This window comes from Balaenoptera physalus (genome assembly GCF_965194825.1).
Source record: "Balaenoptera physalus genome assembly, chromosome: 11".
Classification (NCBI taxonomy): domain Eukaryota; kingdom Metazoa; phylum Chordata; class Mammalia; order Artiodactyla; family Balaenopteridae; genus Balaenoptera; species Balaenoptera physalus.
Genome location: NC_138896.1, coordinates 69,695,916 through 69,715,425, shown reverse-complemented (window position 1 = coordinate 69,715,425; position 19,510 = coordinate 69,695,916). Strand labels below are relative to the sequence as shown.

Genomic DNA, 19,510 nt, shown 5'->3' with positions numbered 1-19,510 from the left:
CCACACTTGCTCTGTTCAGAATTGCCTCTGCCTTGCTCTCTGTGTCTCCTGGTAACACTGCCCCTTGAATATGTAAGGCTTTGCAGGCACTGCCTACAACCATCAAGTACTTTACAGCATGTATCTCTCTGCTCCTTTGCCCTGGTTGGGAAATGTTGCACCAGGCCTAGTTACAGTTTGCACTTTTAGAAGCAGCAACCCTGTATGGGGACCTGAGAGATTGCTGGGCAGTGACAATGATATTTCAAAGTCCAGAATCTATGTGACAAGCACTTTGTTGGGGTGGCCAGATATACTTTAGCTGAGCTGACAGAGAGCCAACTAGTGCCAGCATGTGGAGATTTAAAAGAAAGCAACAAAATGAAGAGCACGTATACCAGTGATGGCATGGCAACCAAGTTTTATTAAAATTATCCCGATCTTATTGAATGGTTCTACGTAAACATTTTTTTAATAAGCCTATTAAATTCATGTGGAGAAAAATAGTATTAGATCAGTTAATTTGCAAACCTTATTTTGATGACTATTTACAATATTTTTATTTCTGCAGATAGGTGCATTTCTCGTCTCATAAAGAGAAAACAAGAGAAAGGATTACATGGTGCTGTTTCCTAGGAGAAATGTGGAACAAAACTAATGTGCGATGTTTAAAGTGTGACCGTGAAAATCATCCCCCCTCATGTGCTTAGAATTTCAAATATCGGGATTTCAAAATTAGAAGATAATTATATGGAAATAAAGTGTGCTGCATGGAGCTTTGCTGTTAGATAATCTCGTCTTTAGACATGTTGGGGATAATATTCTGGTCCCCATGCAGAGAGGACTGCCTTGGCTAATAATCCCCACTCAGCAGTGGGGAAGGATTCACAGGTAAATCTCCACAGGATTTACAGGTGGGGGAAACAATAGTATGGGATCTGTATGGTGTAGCAAAGGGACTCAGGGATTTGCACTGGCTTGTCCTGGCAGAGTGATCTCCGTGCTTTGTATCCTCTTGTGTCAGTGAAGCTCTTGGCCAACATTGGCCCGCTTTTCTGTCTCATCTGAATTGTTCCGTAGTCTCAGCTTTGTTTCCAGTTTCTGCTTCCATTCTTCTCTGAGCCTGAAAATAGAAACAAAATATACACAAACAGAGTATTCATCTCCATGGCTTTTGGTTCAGGGAAGCTTCCTTCCTTTTTATTCTGAAAGTGTCTGTGTATGCATGTGTGTGCATGCATGTGTTCGGGTTTTAAAAGGTGTGCAGAAGACTTGCAAATTTAAATATATACATGTTTGAGCTCTCACTTCTGTTTGAGCACTATTCTAGTCTTAATTTTCTGAAATTTCCCTTGAAAGTGCAATATCTTTAAAGTACAAGAGGGGGAAAAAACCCTTAAATCTAGAATTATTTACCCAGCAAAGCTATCTTTCAAAAACAGAGGTGAGATAAAGTTGTTTTCAGATATGCAAAAACTGGAAGAATTCACTACCAGCAGACTGTCACATATGACATGTTAAAGGAAGTCCTTCAAGCAGATGGAAAAATGACACCACATGGAAATCTGCACAGTGGAATGAAGAGCACCTGGAAAGACATCTGTGTGTGTGCATATTAATACTTTTTTTTTTCTTACTATTTAAATCTCTTTAAAAGATAGTCAGTGGTTCATGGGAATTCCCTGGCGGTCCAGTGGTTGGGACTCTGCGCTCCCACTGCAGAGGGCACGAGTTCTATCCCTGGTCAGTGAACTAGGATCCCTCAAGCCGCACGGCACAGCCAAAAAAAAAGATAATCAGTTCAAAGCAAAACTGTTAATGATGTAATATGGCGTTTATAACATATGTGGAAGTCAAATTGTACTTTGTATAATAACACAAAGACCAGGAGCGGAGAGATGGGACTATATGATTGTAAGGTTCTTACCCTCTACAGGAAATAATGTATCACTTGAACGTAGACAGTGATAAGTTAAAGATGTATATGTAAATGTTAAAGCAACCACTAAAATAACACACAGAGATATAGTTAAAAAGCCAAAAGAGGAGATAAAATGGAATCATAAAAAATATTTAATTCAAAAGTAGGCAGAAAAAGAATGGGAATAAATAACTGTTGAGAGAAACGGGTGACAAATAACAAGATGGTAGATTTAAACCCAATCATACCAATTAATGTTAATGACATAAGTAATCCAATTGAAACGCAAAGGTTGACAGATTGCATTAAAAAATATCCAAATATATGTTGCCTATAAGAAACTCATTTTAAATATGAAGACACAAATAGGTTAAAAGTAAAAAGGTGGAAAAATATCCCATCTTAACCCTAATCAACGAAGGCTGGAGTGGTTATATTAACAACAGACAAGGTAGAGTTCATAGCAAAGAATATTACCAAAGAGAAAGAGGGTTGTTTTGTAATAAAAGGTTTGATTCATCAAGAGTATATAATAATCCTCAACATTTATGTACCTAATATAGAGTTTCAAAATACATGAAACAAAATGTGATAGATCTGTAAGGAGAAATAGACAAATCTGCAAATCTTCAGTACCGATATTTCAACCATCAGTAAAACACAAGAAATCAGTAAGGATACAGTTGAACAACACTATCAACCTACTGCTCCCCACTAATTAAAGGCAGTAACTCCCCAACATCCCTCTTCTGTCAGTGTTTGTTTCTCTATGATAAAAATAACAAGGAGGAAACTGAGGCACAGGGAGACTTGCTACTCATCCGGAGGGCTCTTCCTTTAGCATCTTGCTGCTGCTATATTCAATCCTGGATTAAGTGGGAGTGTGGAGGAGGCAGGGGGCCTGACATTTGTGAGCCCTGACCTTGGGCCCTGCCCCATGCTGGGTGCTTTAGGCACATTTTCTTTTTTTTTTTTTTTAAGACTTTTTTGATGTGGACCATTTTTAAAGTCTTTATTGAATTTGTTACAATATTGGTTTTGTTTTATGTTTTGGTTTTTTGGCCACGAGGCATGTGGGATCTTAGCTCCCGGACCAGGGGTCAAACCCGCACCCCCTGCATTGGAAGGTAAAGTCTTAACCAGTGGACCATCAGGGAAGTCTCTAGGCACATTTTCTTATTCAAGCCTCAGAACAACCTAATGAACCAGAACTGTCTTCTACAATTTATGAAGGGACAACGTGGAGTAGTGGTGAGGAGCAGAGACCCTCTGGAGCCAGACTACCCAGGTTCAGATTAGAAGAGGCAGGAGAAGGATAAATAAGAAGTTAGAGTCTTGCGACCCCACCAACCAGAAAGTGTCTTTCCTGCAGTCCTTTTTATGTGCATGGAGAGATCCTGCACACATATATTTTAATGTTTTAATAAACCACAGTTTGTTTCAGAGCCTATTTTATTCACCCCTTGGCTTACTCCTTGCTTAGAGACAAGGTTTTTGCATCTTCCGCAGGTCAGCTTCACTCCACCTGAGGCCTTCTGTGTACTGCCCCGGGGGACACACACGTGGTACAGGCCTCAGTGTGGCCTCTGGTGTGCAGCATGATGAGTGGCCTGGCCTCGGGGGAGGAAGATGGCAGGGACTCCCCAGATGACTGGCCACCTGACTCAGCTTCTCTGAGAATCCCTGGACAAGATGCCCTAACACAACGTCTCAGCAGGTAGGACAGTCTGCTTTTTCTTGCCTGTGGCCAGGAATATGGCGGAGCAGGTTCTCTGCATGTGGAAGAGGCTGGGTTCGCCTCTAGGGCTCAGGACGGGGTTTTGGAAGGTAACAGTGAATTTAACTCTTGTGAGTTCATGCATGTTCTCAGCCCAGCAACCATGGACTGACAGTATGGGGTCATGGGCCCTGCCGTTGGGCCAGCACACACCTGCCCCACCAGCAACTGGCCACACACTAGCTGTGGTCTTAGTGAACAGACAGTGGCTGAGCTGTTCCCTATGAGGGGGTAGACGACCCGGCCTGTCCTTCCCTGTGTCCTGTGGGTGACCCCCTGCAGTCATCGAGAGGCAGTATGTGTGAGGGTGGTGAGGTGCCACTGTTTCCAGAGACAGCAACCCTGGTCTGCTCACGTGAGTTACTGCTCTCCGCTCGACTTGCTTGGCTAGAACAGGGATGCACACCAGAGGGCTGAGAGCCCATTGGCCCTCCTCCTAGAACACGCAGGACATCCTGTGTCTTTACCCAAACGAGCACCGAGAATTAATTGGTCATTGTCTCCTTTGCTTGATTGCTCTTCATGGATACATCTGCTGATCTGCTCCCCAAATTTAGTATATCCCTCACACACTAGAAATGGTGACAGAGAGGAGAGATTTTTCTGTTTATACAGATAAGAACTAGAGTGTACATTTGTTAGCTTAGAAGAATTTATTATTTATTTATTTATTTATTTATTTATTTATTTATTTATTTATTTATTTTTTGCTGTCGCGCGGCATGTGGGATCTCAGTTCCCCCACCAGGGATTGAACCTGCACCCCCTGCAGTGGGAACACGGAGTCACCGGGGAAGTCCTAAAGAATTTTTAAAATTACTGCCCATAACCATAGATGGTGACAGGACCATATGCATGGAAAATCAAAATAATTATGTCCTTTAGGATGCCCATCTGACGTTCTTCTGGGGAAATCAATTTTGCTTTTAAAAAACAGACAAGTAAGGGTGGGTATGATGTGTCCATGTGGGTTCATGGATTGTAACAGATGCACCTCTCTGGTGGGGCATGTTGCTGGTAGGGGAGGCTGTGTATGGCGGGGAGGGGGTGTATGAAAGCTCTCTACTTTCTGCTCAGTTTTGCTGTGAACCTAAAGCTGCCCTAAAAATTAAAGTCTACTTTTAAAAATTAATTATCAGTAATAAAAAATAGACAAGCCACTTACTTTCCCAGTGCACTTCTTCCCAGGCGATGCTCTTCTGATTCTCGGTAATAAGTCTGTTTGCCAATTTCTCTTTCCCAGAAGCGTTTGAGCTCGTGACAGGTGTTCCGGCAGAAGACCTCCCGGCGGACATACTGATTGTTCATCCCCTGAAAAAGAAAATATCAGCTGAACCCCCGTAGAACACGCTCTCTTGGACTCTGGAAGGTACAGACCCTGCTATTTACCTGAGGGAGACCCAGGTCAGGCACAGAACCTCACGGGGGGTCACTCTGGTTTGTTGACAGGATCCAGGGATGTGAAGGCAGAAGCTCCCTGCTGGAGCCTGGCGTGTCCCAGGCACCTAGCAAATAGCTCTGTCCTTCCTTCCTCCTTACAGATGAACAGCCCCTCAGCTTTTTATCAGCAAGTAGTGTGTGACAAGCATTTTATGCCTTTAGTTATCACCACATCCCCATGAGTCAACATTCCCTTCCTCATTTTATAGGTGAGACATTTGAGGAGTGATAGAATTTGCTTGTGGTCCCACAACTGTAACTGGCAGAAGGCAGGCTGCACACTTCTGAATGTTTTCAAGCCCTTTACTAAAGAGGTTTGTCACAGAAAATGGTCCCAACATCTGACACAACCGAACAAGCAGCTTTGAGGTTTGTGCGTGCCTGTGTGTGTGCACACGCTTGTGTGTGAAATCATACATATCAGATACTCAAAAATGCTCACTTTTTTACATGAAGAAACCCCTACCCAACTCCTAGACCTTGGTTGGTCTAGCAGACAGGTCAAAAGTAGGGGCTGGAGGGTGAGAGTGGGTGCAGGGAAAGGAGTTAGTGGGCTCCTGGAAATGTCCAGGGAGGAGCTATGACCAGGTGGTAGAGGCAAGGGTAATGAAGGCATTCTGGAGGTGGTCAGCGCCATGTGGTAAAAAAAGGTGAGGGATGTTAGTGGAGCTGCACTGGCTGTGCCTGTGCAAAGATGGGCAACCAGAGGAGGAGGGCCGTGCAGAGTGACCTTGAGCAGTGCTGGACAGAGTTTGAGTTGCCTGGGCGCTAACATCCAAGGGGAAGTACTGAAGGGGCGTCTGGACACCTGGGTCTGGAATCAACATGAAGGTCTGGATCACAGCTCGCCCAGAGGGACTGACAAGGGCAGGGTGGAAGCAGAGAGGGGTTTGAAGCCAGACATTCACTGCAGACCTATTTGTCCATTAACTTGATGCACCTTCTGTTTGACAATAAGTTCTCCAGGCCTCAGACTCCTCATCTTTAAAATTCTCTGAAGATTAAATTTGATCATGAATATTCAATTGTTTCGCAGTTTATAAAGTTCTGAATAAATATAACTTTTGTAGTTCTAAAACCTCAAACTGTATAGGACATAGTGTAATAATTAACAATAAGTGATTATCACAACCTCCCCCAACTTTCTTTCTACAGACATGAAATAATTCTACTTCTCTTTTCTTTCTGGATCAGTGTCTGTTGACCTTGACTGACCTTGGAATCACTTGGGGAGCTTTACAAAAAACAAATGCCAGTCCCCAGGGAGTCTGATTTCATCAGCCTGGGATGTGGCCTGGGTGTCAGGATTTTTAAAAGCGCCCCCTGTGATTCTAATGTGCAGCCAAGGTGAGAACTCGGTCTTTGATCCTGTCCTCTTATGTGATGGTCACGTCTGGGTCAGAGCTGGCCCCAGGGACGCTGAGGTAGTGAGGGCTGAGCATAGGGAGGTCACAGCAACAGCCATCTTGCAAGGTAAGCACTATTCTGCAGGTAAGAAAGTTGAGTAGCAATTTGGCTTTATCGAGGTCATACAGCTGGTAAGTGGGGCAGCAGTCGTACTCAGGGCCCAGGCCCCATCCACTGCCCCCAACTGTCCCCTAGGGAGGAGGAAAGTGACTTTCTTATCCCCTGGAAGTGCTCAGTGATCTCATACTTTCCTGGCAAAAGAGCAGAGATCCAACTGACCTTGCAGTAAGCCCCCAGAGTTATTAGGAAATGTGATTATCCTATGTTTTATTTAAATATATTAAAGCATGTACTGGTGCTCAATAAATATTTGTTGAATTGAATAAATGCCCCCCATCTCCAAGTTATCTTTATCCTGAAGAGATGGCCTGGAAGTGGCAGTGGTCCCTGTGGCAGTGCTTCAGGCATTGAGGGAAAGTCTGTGGGGCCAGTGAGGGGCACCCTGGAGTCACCTGACCTGGTCTGAGGGCTTCGGGGTGCTTCCTCGGGGCAGGGACACGCAGGATGAGTGGGTAGGAGCACCCAGGGTGCAGGAAGTGGACTGTGCAGAGGCCTGTGGTGGGAGCCCCGCAGAACCAGAGTGACAGAAGCAGATGGGGTGGCCTGGGGTCGAGGTGAGGGAGGGGACTGACTGCAAAGGGGCCTGGGGAGCCTTTTAAGCTTGTGGAAATGTTCTGTATCTTGCTTCTCATGATGGTTAAACAACTGTATACAATTGCCAAAACTTATCAAACTGTACATCTAAAGCAGGTGGATTTTATTACACACAAGTTATGCCTAAATAAACGTAGGAAGGGACTTCCCTGGTGGTCCAGTGGGTAAGACTCCGTGCTCCCAATGCAGGGGACCTGGGTTCGATCCCTGGTCGGGGAACTAGATCCTGCATGCATGCCGCAACTAAGAAGTCCTCATGCTGCAACAAAAAGATCCTGTGTCCTGCAACTAAGACCCGGCACAGCAAAAATAAAAGAAATAAAATAAAATAAATATTTTAAAAATAAAATAAAATAAGCGTAGAGAAAAATTGTCTTCTGTCTTTGGACTGGAGATTCATCCAAGCTCCCCAGCTCTAACCTCCTGGGAGACCCAGCATCTCATTGTTAGGGTTTAGCCCACTCCTTCATGGGTAATACATGTTTCTGGGATCATTTGTGTTTTGGTTTTCTGGCTTCTAAAATGTGGACAACTACTCCACCTTGCAGAAATGTGATGAGGAAGATATCAATAGTTGGAAAGCCTTTTGGAAACACAGGTGATTGTCCTTGATAAAGAAATGGCTCTATTCGTCTGTATCTGCTCAGCCAAGAATACCATCCACCAGACTGCACTCCTCTCAAGAGAATCAATAGTATTCCTTCCAGTCAATCACCACCAACCCAGAAAAGCCATAACTTCAATGACAATTATGAACTTTACTTCACAAAATTAATGAGTGCTTAAAGAGAGCGACAGTGTGTAACACCTTCACAGAATTCAGTTAAACAGAGTATGTTGAACTTGTCACCATCTGTGAGGCATTTGTGCTGCACAAAGTGCCAAATGATGTTAGTGAGTCAACTGAAACAGAGGCACATTTGTCCATTGTGAGCGCTAATTGCTGTGCCAACCATTTAGTCTCCTAAGTCTCTGGTCACTCAGAGTATTAAACCCAAATTGAGGAATGTGAGCGTTATTTTAAGAAGAATTTTGACGTATCAATTATTCCTGTGACTCTCGGCTAGTGTGGCTCACTGCATCCCAGCCGACTGTGTGTGCCACCAATGCACTTCTTGCATACCCAACACCTCCTAAGAGCAACTATTTCATGGTTCTTTATTTTTTTTTTTTAACAACATTTCAAAAAGCTTCATAAAGATCATGGTTTGAAATAGGGTTCCGGTTCCAGATAAAATGGAGGAAGCACACTCTACCCGTCTCTCCAAAGAACGCAGCTCCAAAGCCTGGACCGAATACTCAGTGCAACTGCTTGTGGACTCCAAGACGTAAACAGTAGCAGGTGGATTGGAGAAGAAGGCCAGAATTCCAATTACCATTGAATGGCGCTAAGTTTTCTGTTTTTATCCTGGTATCCCCAGTTTAGACTCAAGTCAACAGGAAACTCAGAAGTGGGAACGTGGACAGAGAGAGCCCCAAGCAGTCCTCTGATTCTAGGAAGAAAGGAGACTCCTGATGCTCAGAGAATGAGGGAAATCACTAGTTTTCCTTTTCCCCATTTTTGCGGGTCTCCAGGATATTCCAAGGCGAGGGAGCTTGGCAGCAGCAATGCAATTGACCAGCAGCAGGGCCTGCAGAGACGCAAAACCCACCTGCTCTGATAGGAGGAGCTGTGGTCCTACTGGATGGAGCAGACCCTCGCTGCTTTTCTCTCTCTCTCTCTGTCCTCTCAGCACATGACCCAGGTGTGGGTGCACCACCAGAAGTGCACAGCAGAGCAGGTAACTAAAGCCCTAAGTTTCTGGCCAGAGGATTGAAAAAGGGGAGTCCAGGGAATTGGAAATTACCAGGGATACCACGGAGGTGGGTATCCTTAAAAATTGCTCATGAGCGCCTAGGCTGGCCTGTGGGCTGCACATGTGTGGATCTGATCCCAAACAGCAGAACTTAGTAGAGAGAAAATCACCAATATAGATAAATTCAGCAGCAGCAGCAGCCACCTAGATCTAAGTGTAGTTGGTAGATCTCTACCCAGTGACGACAGAATACAGATTCTTTTCAAGTGCCCATGAAGCAAATCACAAAAAATAAATTCCTGGAACTAGTAAGTGAGTTTAGCGAAGATGCAGGATATGAGTTTAATACATGGAAATTAGTATATGCTACCAGTGGACAATTGGAAATTGAAATTAAAAAGACAATACCATTTACAATAACTCCCCCCAAATTAAATACTTAGATATAAATCTAACAAAACGTGTGCAAAATATGGTTGCTAAAAACTGGGAAATGCTGATGAATGAAATAAAAGAAAACTTAAATAAATGCAGAGACATATCATGTTAATGGATTGGAAGACAACATAGCAGAGATATCAGTTCTCCCGAAATTAATCTATAGATTTATTGCAGTTCTAATAAAAATCCAAATTGGATTTTTAAAAATAGATGAAGACAAACTGATTATAAAACTTATGGAAAGGCAAAAGGACTGGAGTAACTAAAGCCCTTTTGAAAATGAAGAATGAAGTTGAAGGAATTACACTACCTGATTTTAAGTCTTACTATAAAGCTACAATAATGAAGATGTGTGATATCGGCAAAAAAAAAAAAAAGACACAACAGAGATATGTCTCAGCAAATAGTGTTGGAACAATAAGATACCAATATGCAAAAAAAAAAAAAAAAACCCAAACCAAAACCCCCCTAAACCCCACACCTTATATAAAAATTAACTCAAATGGATTATAGATCAAATATAAAATGTAAAGCTATAAAACTTTTAAGAGAAAATATAGGAGAAGTTTTTTTTGTGGCTTGAGGCTAGGCAAAGAATTCTTAGACATGACAAAAAGCACACTTCATGAAAGAAAAATTAATAAATTAGGCTTCACCAAAATTAGAAAACTTTGCTCTCCAAAAGGAATGAAAAGACAAGATACAAACTGAGAAAAAAATATTTGCAAATCACGTATATGATAAAGGATTTGTGTCCAGAATATATGAAGAACTTTCAAAACTCAACAATTTGAAAGCAAGCAACCCAGTTAAAAGATGGGCAAAACACTTTAGCAGACACTTCACCAAAGAGGATGCACAGATATCAATTAAGCATGTTAAAAGATGTTGAACATCATTAGCCACTAGGGAAATACAAATTAAATGGAAAGTGCAGAGACACTGCTACATCCTTATAAGAATGGCCAAAATAAAAATTTATATATTGACAATATCAAGTGCTAGAGAGGAGAGGTATGGAGCAATTGGAACTCTCATATGTTATAACTTATAAAGTTAAACATATTCCCACCATATGACCCAGCAATCCCGTTGCTAGTTATTTAGCTTAGAGAAATGCAAACTTACGTTCTAGCAAAAACCTATACACCCACACACAGTTCTATCTGTCATTGCCAAAATGTGGAGACAACCAATAGTCATTGAATGTGTGAATAACTGTTGAACATCCATAGAATGGAATACTGTGCAGTAATAAAAAGGAACAGACTGTTGCTACTTTCAATAACTTAGATGAACCTCAAAGGCATTCATGCTGAGTGGAAGAAGCCAATCTCAGTAGACTCTATACCCTCTATGATTCCATTTATATGACATTCTCAAAAAGACAAGGCTATAATAATTGCCTGGGGTTAGAGGTAGGGGGAGAGTATAAATGCAAAGCCATAGCATGAGGAAACTGGTGGGGTCGGGGGAAGGGGTGATGTAATTGTTCTGTATCCTGATTGTGATGGTGGTTACACAGAGCTGAATGTGTGGTAAATTCTTAGAACTGAGAACACACAAAAGAGTCATTTTGCTCTATGTTAATATAAAAATCAAAATTTAAAAACAGAGCGGAAATATTTTTGACTTTTTGCTATTTGATAAGATTTCAGTCATTGCAAAGTCTAAAGATTATTTACCATCCCTGAAACACCACTGAACCCTGCTTCTCAGTTGTCGCATGGGCCAGCAGCACCGGCGTCACCTAGGAGTTGTTATGAATGCAGAGTTTATCAAGACCAAAATCTGAATCAAAATTTACATTTTAAGCTGATCCCTAGATGATTCACGTGCATAGGAAAGTTTAAGAAGCTCTGCTTCAGAATTACAAAGACCAGAATTTAGCACACCCTCTTAAGCATGTCTTCTGAGGAGCCGACTGTGGTTGAGAGTCTCTATCTGAACATTCCTTGAGGATGTTGGTTCCTCTGGGGGTTTTAGCATCTCTCCCTCCATATGCACTGTTTTCATTTACAAGATTTCATCTTATCAGTGCCGTGTTAAATGAACACTGGCACTGATTTCTGGCGCTCTCACAGAGTTTAGCTTGTTTTGAATGCATCACTTAAATATATAAATTAGATATGGAAAAGCCCCATTAAGATTTCTAAGTCATTCCCAAGCAGATGCAAGGTGAGCGTTCAGAGGGAAAGATGAACCCCAGTGGCTGAAAAAGACAGGGTTACAAGGAGTCTATCCATTTGCTTCCCCCAAGAAGTTCAAGATGAACTTCCATCCCTGGCACACTCAAGTTCAAAATCCTTTACCTTTGAGATGAATCTGCTGCTGTCTTGATACAGTGTCAAGGAGGGTGAGTATTGCAGCTCTAGAGTTTGCAAAGTCCACGGCCTGTCCTGAAACCTCAGGGCCTCAACCCTTTATATGCCGAGTGGAGGTGTTTCAGAAATGCCTCAGCCTTTCAAGGTTACAGGCACCAAATTAGTAGCAGAATCACAGAGGTCTCATTCCAGGGACATGGTGACCTGCTTCCTGTTGAAAAATAGCTCCCATTGCCTGTTCCCCCTGCCCACCCAAGGGCAGGCGAGCTTCTGCCCTGGCAGACCCTGCCCGGACCATGACTTGGCTGGAACCACAGTTATTGTTCAGAACATTCTCTGGATTATCCGTGAGCTTAAACCTGCTGCGCATCAGGCAAAGCGGCCCTCTGCCCTTCAGAGGGTAAATGAGCCCAGGATGGTGTGACAAGTCACACTTTGGGGTCACTTTACAGGACGACTTAGAGATGTGTGTTGCCCTTTGGAGCTGCTAATCCACTCGGGGAGCTTGGTGATAACATTTCACAGTTTGCTTAGTTGTCCCCCAGCAGGAGCAAGAACTGGACACCCATGACCATCTTCCAGCAAAGGCATTAAACCGAGAAGGGCTTCTCAGTTGAAAGGGGCCTTCAAGCCATTTCAAGGAGCTTGTTGTGTTCTTGGGTTAAACATCTGGGATGGTCCCTGTCTGAGAACAGTCAGGTCATCATCAAACCCTGCTAGGCTACTAGTAAGCATGCTTATAACTTAGTTACATGAGTTTCAGTGTCAAAGCTCAAACCTCCACTGCAAAATCTGAGGGCAGTGAAGCAAGTGGAATTGCTGATGTTGAATCTGCAGAGGTATTTTAATAAGTCTTTTCTCTCCGAATATGAATGCCTCATGGAGCAGCAGAACCAGATAGTGCAGTGGAGGTTTTCTCATCGGGGAAAGAGGGAGGTAGAGTTGGAAGCAACCCCTCAAAGCATCACCTATTCAAGATGATAGCAAGAGCAACGCTGATATCACTGGATTATATGTAAAGTAAAAATACCCATTTTGCTTTTAGTGTTTTTCTCTTGATACATGTTATATGCAAACAGAGAGGATAGGGTAAAAAAGCTAGTGAAATATTTCTACTGTAAGTTTTTAATACCCTTTTCCTCTTTAAGAGAAATCCACAGTGGAACAATATTTAATAGGTGAAAGATTAACTTGAAAGTTTTGTTGTTGTTGTTTTTTACAGACATGTTATATGCTGGGAAAACCTTTTTGGTTACATGAGCTTCCTCAAATTTTAGTGAAGCCATTAGCAAGTCCTTTAAGAAAAAACTTATCAAACTAAGCTTCTGAAATGTTTCTATTTCCTCTGTGCTCACAAGTGATCTGAAAACCTACTTAATGCCCTGGCGTGGAATTTCACAGCCTCTATAATTTTTTTACTCCAAAGGACAAACATTTATGATTTTCCTAATTTGACTGAATTTTGAATTGACAGCACAGAGTCGAAAGATAGACACATATGATCCATGACATTGCTGAGCCACTGAATTCACCAACCCTAGAGGCTCCCTACCTTAGGAACTCATAATAAGTGGGAACGTAAATTTCCTTTATAGTCTAAGTCAGTTGAGATGTTCTTTCACATCTTTCTTCCTAGAATATAATCTATTCTTTCTCCTTTTCTCTGCTTTCTGAATTTTTCCCCTCCTCCTCTTTCTGGTAAGGCTTCCACACACACTGACTCAGACAGACGTATTGGAAAGGGCATGCACTTGGAGGCTCTGGATTTGGATCTCGGCTCTGTCACTAGTCAACCCACACTAGCTAATTAGTTTTGCTAAGTCCCAGCTTCTTCATTGTAAAATAGGAATGATTAAACCTGTAGAGAGATATAATAATGGTAAACAATTGTTTTTATTTGTATTATAAATAACAACTAACACTTATTAACTCTTTCTAGGTGTCTGGTACTGTTCTAAGATTTATAGGTAGAAACACAGTATGATATACATCATATACCTATGATCAGGGACTATCATCACTCCCACTTCATAGATAAGAAAGCTGTGGCACAACAGGTTAAGCATCTTATCTGAGGCCTTATGGATAGTAAGAGACAGATTGGGGTTTGAACTCAAGCAGCCTGACTTCAAAGCCCTTAATCCAATGTGAGCTCCAGTATTGTTAAAGGTCATACCCAGATTTCTCTGGGTCTCTGCCCTGTGCTTCCATCATCTGTTCCCCAGCGATAAGTTACACAGTGAAGGGGGTTGAGACTTCATGCAAAGCTGTGGGGCTGCCAGATAAAGTGAGAAGAAAGGACACCACACAGGCCAGACTCCCCAAGGGACATCTCTTGGGAGCAGAGGCCATGGCAGTGTCAGCAGGGCAGCCCATACAAGCTCTGTCGGGGGCTTGCTGTTTTCTTGGTTTGAACTTTTTATTTTGGAATAATTATAGATTCACAGAGAGTTGCAAAGAAATGTACGGGGTGGTACTGCACATCCTTCACCCAGTTTCCCCCAGAGTTAGCACGTTGCATAACTATAGTACAATAGCAAAACCAGGAAACTGTCATTGGTACCATCCACACAGCTTCTTCAACTTTCACCCATTTCACACGCACTTGTGTGTGTGCATGTGTGTGTGTGTGTGTGTGTGTGTGTGTAGCTCTGTGCAGTTTTATCATATGTGCAGATTATGTGTCCACCATCGCAGTCAAGATACAGACTTGCCCCATCGTAAGGATCCCTTGTGTTGTCCTTTTATACTCACAGCCACTTCCTTCCTTCCCTCCACCCACAACCTCTGGCAACCACTAATTTGTTCTTCATCTCTACAATTTTGTCATTTCGATAATGCTATATAAATGGAAATCATGCAGTGTGTAAATTTTTGACATTGACTTTCTGCACTCAGCCTGACTTCCTTGAGATCCATTTAAACTGTTGTGTGTATCAATAGTTTGTTCCTTTGCTGAGTAGTACTCCATGATGTGACTGCATCAGCTTCTTTAATTATTTACCTATTGAAGGATGTTTTGGTGCATTCTAGTTTGGGGCTATTATACACAAAGCTTCTATGAACATCTGTGTACAGGCTTTTTATGAACAGAAGTTTTCTTTTTCTGGAATAAATACCCAAGAGTTCAATTGCTGGGTCATATGGTAAGTACATGTTTAGGTTTTTAGGAAACTGCCAAACTACTTTCTGGAGTGGCTGTACCACTTTGTATTCCCATCCTGCAAATATTTTTTTAGTATCTTCCTTTTCACTTGTCATGTTTTGCTTTGTTTTTTTAAAAACTTTTTGTTTTAAAATAATTTCACACTTAACAGAAACTTTGTAAGAATAGTACAGAGAATTCCATATCATCACCAAGATTAACCAAATGTTCATTTTGCCACATTTGCTGTAGCATTTCCTGCATCTGTCTCTCTCTCTATACCTATCATCTCTATCCATCCATCCATCCATCCATCCATACATCATCTCCTTTCTGAACTGTTTAAAAGTGAGTTGCAGACATCCTGCCCCTTTACTCTTAAATACTTCATACTTCAGTGTGTATTTCCTAAGAACAAGGACGTTCACTTATATAACCACCATATAGTGGTCAAAATGAGGAAATTTAAAATTATTATCTTACATACAAATGTTTTTCAGATTTTCTCAATGCAACTGATAGCAATTTGGAATCCAATCCCAGATCGTGTGTATACTGCATTCACTTGTCACATCTCCATTAATCTGGAACACTTCCTCAACCTTTTAATTAATTAATTTATTTGGGTCTTTCGTCACACTGACAGTTTTTAATTCTATAGGTCAGTATTTTGTAGAATACCCTTCAACTTGGTTTTGTTTGCTCTCCTGTCATCGTTAGAATCAGATTATGGGTTTTTGGCATAAGTACCACTGGAGTGATGTTTCCTGCTCAGGGCACCCCAGCAGGACGCACAGATAGCCATTTGTTTCTACGTTGGTGGTGTCTCTGTTGATCATTGATTAACGTAGTGTCTGCCAGTTTTATCCACTGTAAAGTTATTATTTCTCCCTTAATTAATAAGTATTTTGTGGGGAACAAGTAGGAGACTGTAAATATCCTGTTGCTCATCAAACTTTCAGCCTCCAGTTTTAGCACCCACTGATGACTCCTGCCTGAAACATTTCTTATTATAATGGTTGCGACTGTAATTTTCTAATACCATCCTTCCTTCTACATGTATTAGTTGGCATTCTACAGTAGAATTTGCTCTTCTCAACTATCTCTCAGTCTATTGGTCTGTCTATATATCGTCAGTATGGATTCATAGATTATTATTTTATTCAATGGATTATAATCCATACTACCATTTAAAACTTTGATGCCCAGATTGTTGCACATTTGGCCAGGGGGAGCCTCTTCAAGCTGGCTTCTGTGTCTTTTGACATGTCCCCATCCTTCTTTGAGGACCTCCTTACTTTTTGGCTCATCTTGTACCTTTCCTGCCCCTGCACTGGAATCAGCCATTTCTCTTTGCAGCCCTGGCTCCTTTTCTGGAGAAAGGTGTTGATGCACCAAGACCTGGGTGCTGGGTGTGCTTGCAGTGGAAGAGTCACAGCTTCCGAGCCCTCCCAGCACCCAGGTTTCAGGCTTTCTGAAGCGAGTCGTGGGGACGCTGCAGAGCCTGATGCTGCTTGGTTGGTTTCTAGTTGCATTTATTCCTAAGACAGCCCAATACAGTGGAAATGGGACATTTTCTGAGTTGAGGGTTTGAACAACTCCCTCCTTGAACTTGGCCTGACCTAGTAGGGCAACTGCAAGAGCCGTGCGGCTGAAGCAGTCCTTGGAGGACAGGAGAGAAGCAGAGGCCACAGTCCTAGGAGAAGACTCTGCCACCAGGCAGAGCATTTGGAAAATGCAGCTGCTTTGCTCCTCACATAGCTCTTGTCCCAGAGGAGACCCTGATAGATGGAGATGTTTTTGCTTCCGCTATTGTTGCTGTTGTCGTCGTACACAGTCTTTCTCCTTTCTTGGAAACAAGGGATTTGTACTGACTCAGTTTTTGAGATGGGTTGTCCCAAAATGGTGAAGGAGAATTCCAGGGGTTGCCAGGGCCCAGCTGAATCTTGAGATGTTTGCATTCTGTGCAGCATGTACTCTTGGCTCTGAGAACTGTGTTATCAGATGTGGTGGGGATGGGCAGGGAGAGAGCGAAATAAATAGCATGAAAACATGCCTCTCCTGCAGGAGATAACAACCCAGCTTAAAAAACCCTCCCGCCAAACAGTCCAAGAGAAACCCAGTTAGAGAGACCAGGCTGCACACCAGGAACCCTAACCATCAAGAGTCATTCAGCTCCAGGCAAGTGGGCACCTGGTCCAGCCATCAGGTTCACAAATGAGACTTTGTGAGACACCCCATGTATAAGGAAGGGGGCTGCTTTACTAAGCTTGGAGGCTGAGTGGAAGCAAAGAAGTTATGAGTCATCGGTCAGAAGAGGGCTGGCAGGAAACACACTTGCAGCCCAGACTGAGGAAGTGGCAGAGCCCCCAGGAAGGGCCATCTCTGTCATTTGCAATGGGGCTCTAAGAAGCCCCTCGTTAGAGGAAGGTGCTTTCATTCAACGCTGAGCTGCAAGTACTGCCCCTCAACAATGTTAGGCCTTTTACAGGCAAGTTCAAGGTCAATAAGGCAGAAATTGGGGAGCCAACACATTTCTTTAGCTGATCCCAACCTCTCACTAACCTGGGTTTTGCAACACTGGAAGTATTTATGTCGGTTGCATGATGTTTCTAGCCCTTATTTGGCTGCTTTTCTGGGTTAAGCTGACTGGACCAGGAAAGGCCTTCCCAGGGCTGGTAGCCCCGAACTTTCCTGTTAACGTAATGATGGTCTCTCTTCCTAATGCTCCATGGAGTGAGTTCCATTCCCTGCAAAAGCTCACAATGCTTTACACATGACATATTAGTTATCCCGTTGTTTACTATTTGGAAGGAATGTAAAATTAGTAAGAAGATAGAATGTTTGAATTTAAGTAGAGGAGACTAATTTTCTATGAGAGAGGGTAGGGGAAGATGAAACTAATATTTATGTATGTTATATTGTGAAGCATTTGATGTTATATTGTGGTTCTTCACTGACTGTCCTCACATGAGGTTCTTGTCCCTGTTTTATAGACATGAAAACTGAGTCTGGGAAAGACTGAACAACATGACCATGATCCCACAGCTGTAAGTGGCAGAGCTGAGGCTCAAACCTATGGCAGTCTGACCTCAAAGCCTGCAGGTGCTCTTAAAGCTGGTATGTTTGTATCTGGTTGAAATTGGGCCATATATTAGGCACACAGAATATAAATAGTAACTAGCCTTATAAAACATGATTAACATTGTGTCATTTGAGCCATACTTGACTAAGACATGTCAACATCCCTGGGCATCTTCATAGGGAGGAGGGTAGGGGATTCAAAGTTAAATCTTTGTTACTTAAATAGAAAATGACTCTAGCCAATGTGGTCAATTAAAAAAACAGATGATCAAATAAATGTCCAAATAGAGTGGGATTGTTGGGGTTTGATCAACAGAAAGTGAGGGCTTGGACTCTAACACTGTGGGTTCTGGAATCCAGTTTATTCCAAGTGATTCCTGACAGCTCATCTTCATTAGCTGTGCAATCTCCGTTAAGATGTGGCCGAGCATTGAATGGGAAACAAGAAACTCTGATGAGTGTACAGCCCAAAGACCATACCACCAAGCACAGACAGTTAAAAGGGGTGCACATGGCCAAGATTACAAAGGTATGATGACTTTCCCACACAGCATCTTGAGGAAAGTCCTGACTGCAAATATTCCAGCCTATTATCCCTTGAGGATGATGCTACTTAAAGATTATCATCTGTCTTTTTTCAGTTTGTGAAATATGGTCACCATAAGCAAAGAGGTCTCTGTATGGCTGGGCCAAATCCAAGAGAAGTCTGGAGGTTGTGTTAGGAGTCTACTGCAGGGCTCTGTCCCTGACTCTGCCATCTCTGGGTGGCTTTAACCTTAAACCTGTGCTCCTTCACCAGGACCCATGGGTTGTTAAATAGGAAGCAGCTGAACATCTTTCATCTCCCTCTATCTTCTCTCAGCAATTCCTTTCCCAGGCCTGATTCCTTACTTCCAGGCTCCACTTGACCTAGTGGAGCGGTCAGGAGCCCTGAGTCATGATTGTGATCCTGCATAGCTAAGCGTTTAATACTGGTTTTGTAGGATATTTTTTAATTTACAAAGTGCTTTCAATCACATTGTCTAATGAGTTATCAACAAGGGTGAGGAGAAGTGATAAGAAGTGCGGCAAAGATGACAAAAGGCGTAAGATGAGCTTGGGAAGTGACCTAAATGATGCCGCTCCTCTGGTGAAGGAGGATAATGTTTGTGAGCCGGCCCCTGAGTGCCAGGCAGCCTGGGCAGAAACAGAACAGGACTTGACAATCACTGACCCATAGGTCAGAGATTTTCCAAAACCCTTGCCCACAGCAGACGCCAACTGATACAGAGCCGGGAACTGGAATTTCTCTAAGAGACATCCACGGCAAATGCTGACAGAAGTTTCCCTCTGAGGCTTCAAATGCCTTCATGTGGTCAGGACCACGGGCTCGCTTTGTGATGCATTTATCTGTCCCCCTGGAGGTTTACCTTTAAGAACCTCATTTAGAAACATGCCTTGCAGAAGATAAGAGTTGTGAAATTGACAGGGCCTGGGCTTGTG

General features: G+C 42.7%; 1 protein-coding gene across 1 annotated transcript; it reads right to left on the bottom strand.

The window, feature by feature from the left end:
• Window positions 1–832: 832 nt before the first annotated feature.
• On the bottom strand, window positions 833–13,108 carry FAM240A (family with sequence similarity 240 member A; the record flags this gene model as incomplete). The annotated part of the gene is given in 3 exon segments (XM_082414261.1): window positions 833–1,008; window positions 1,011–1,102; window positions 4,843–13,108. Coding segments are annotated over 3 exon segments (411 nt in total). The 5' UTR covers window positions 4,986–13,108.
• Window positions 13,109–19,510: the final 6,402 nt, after the last annotated feature.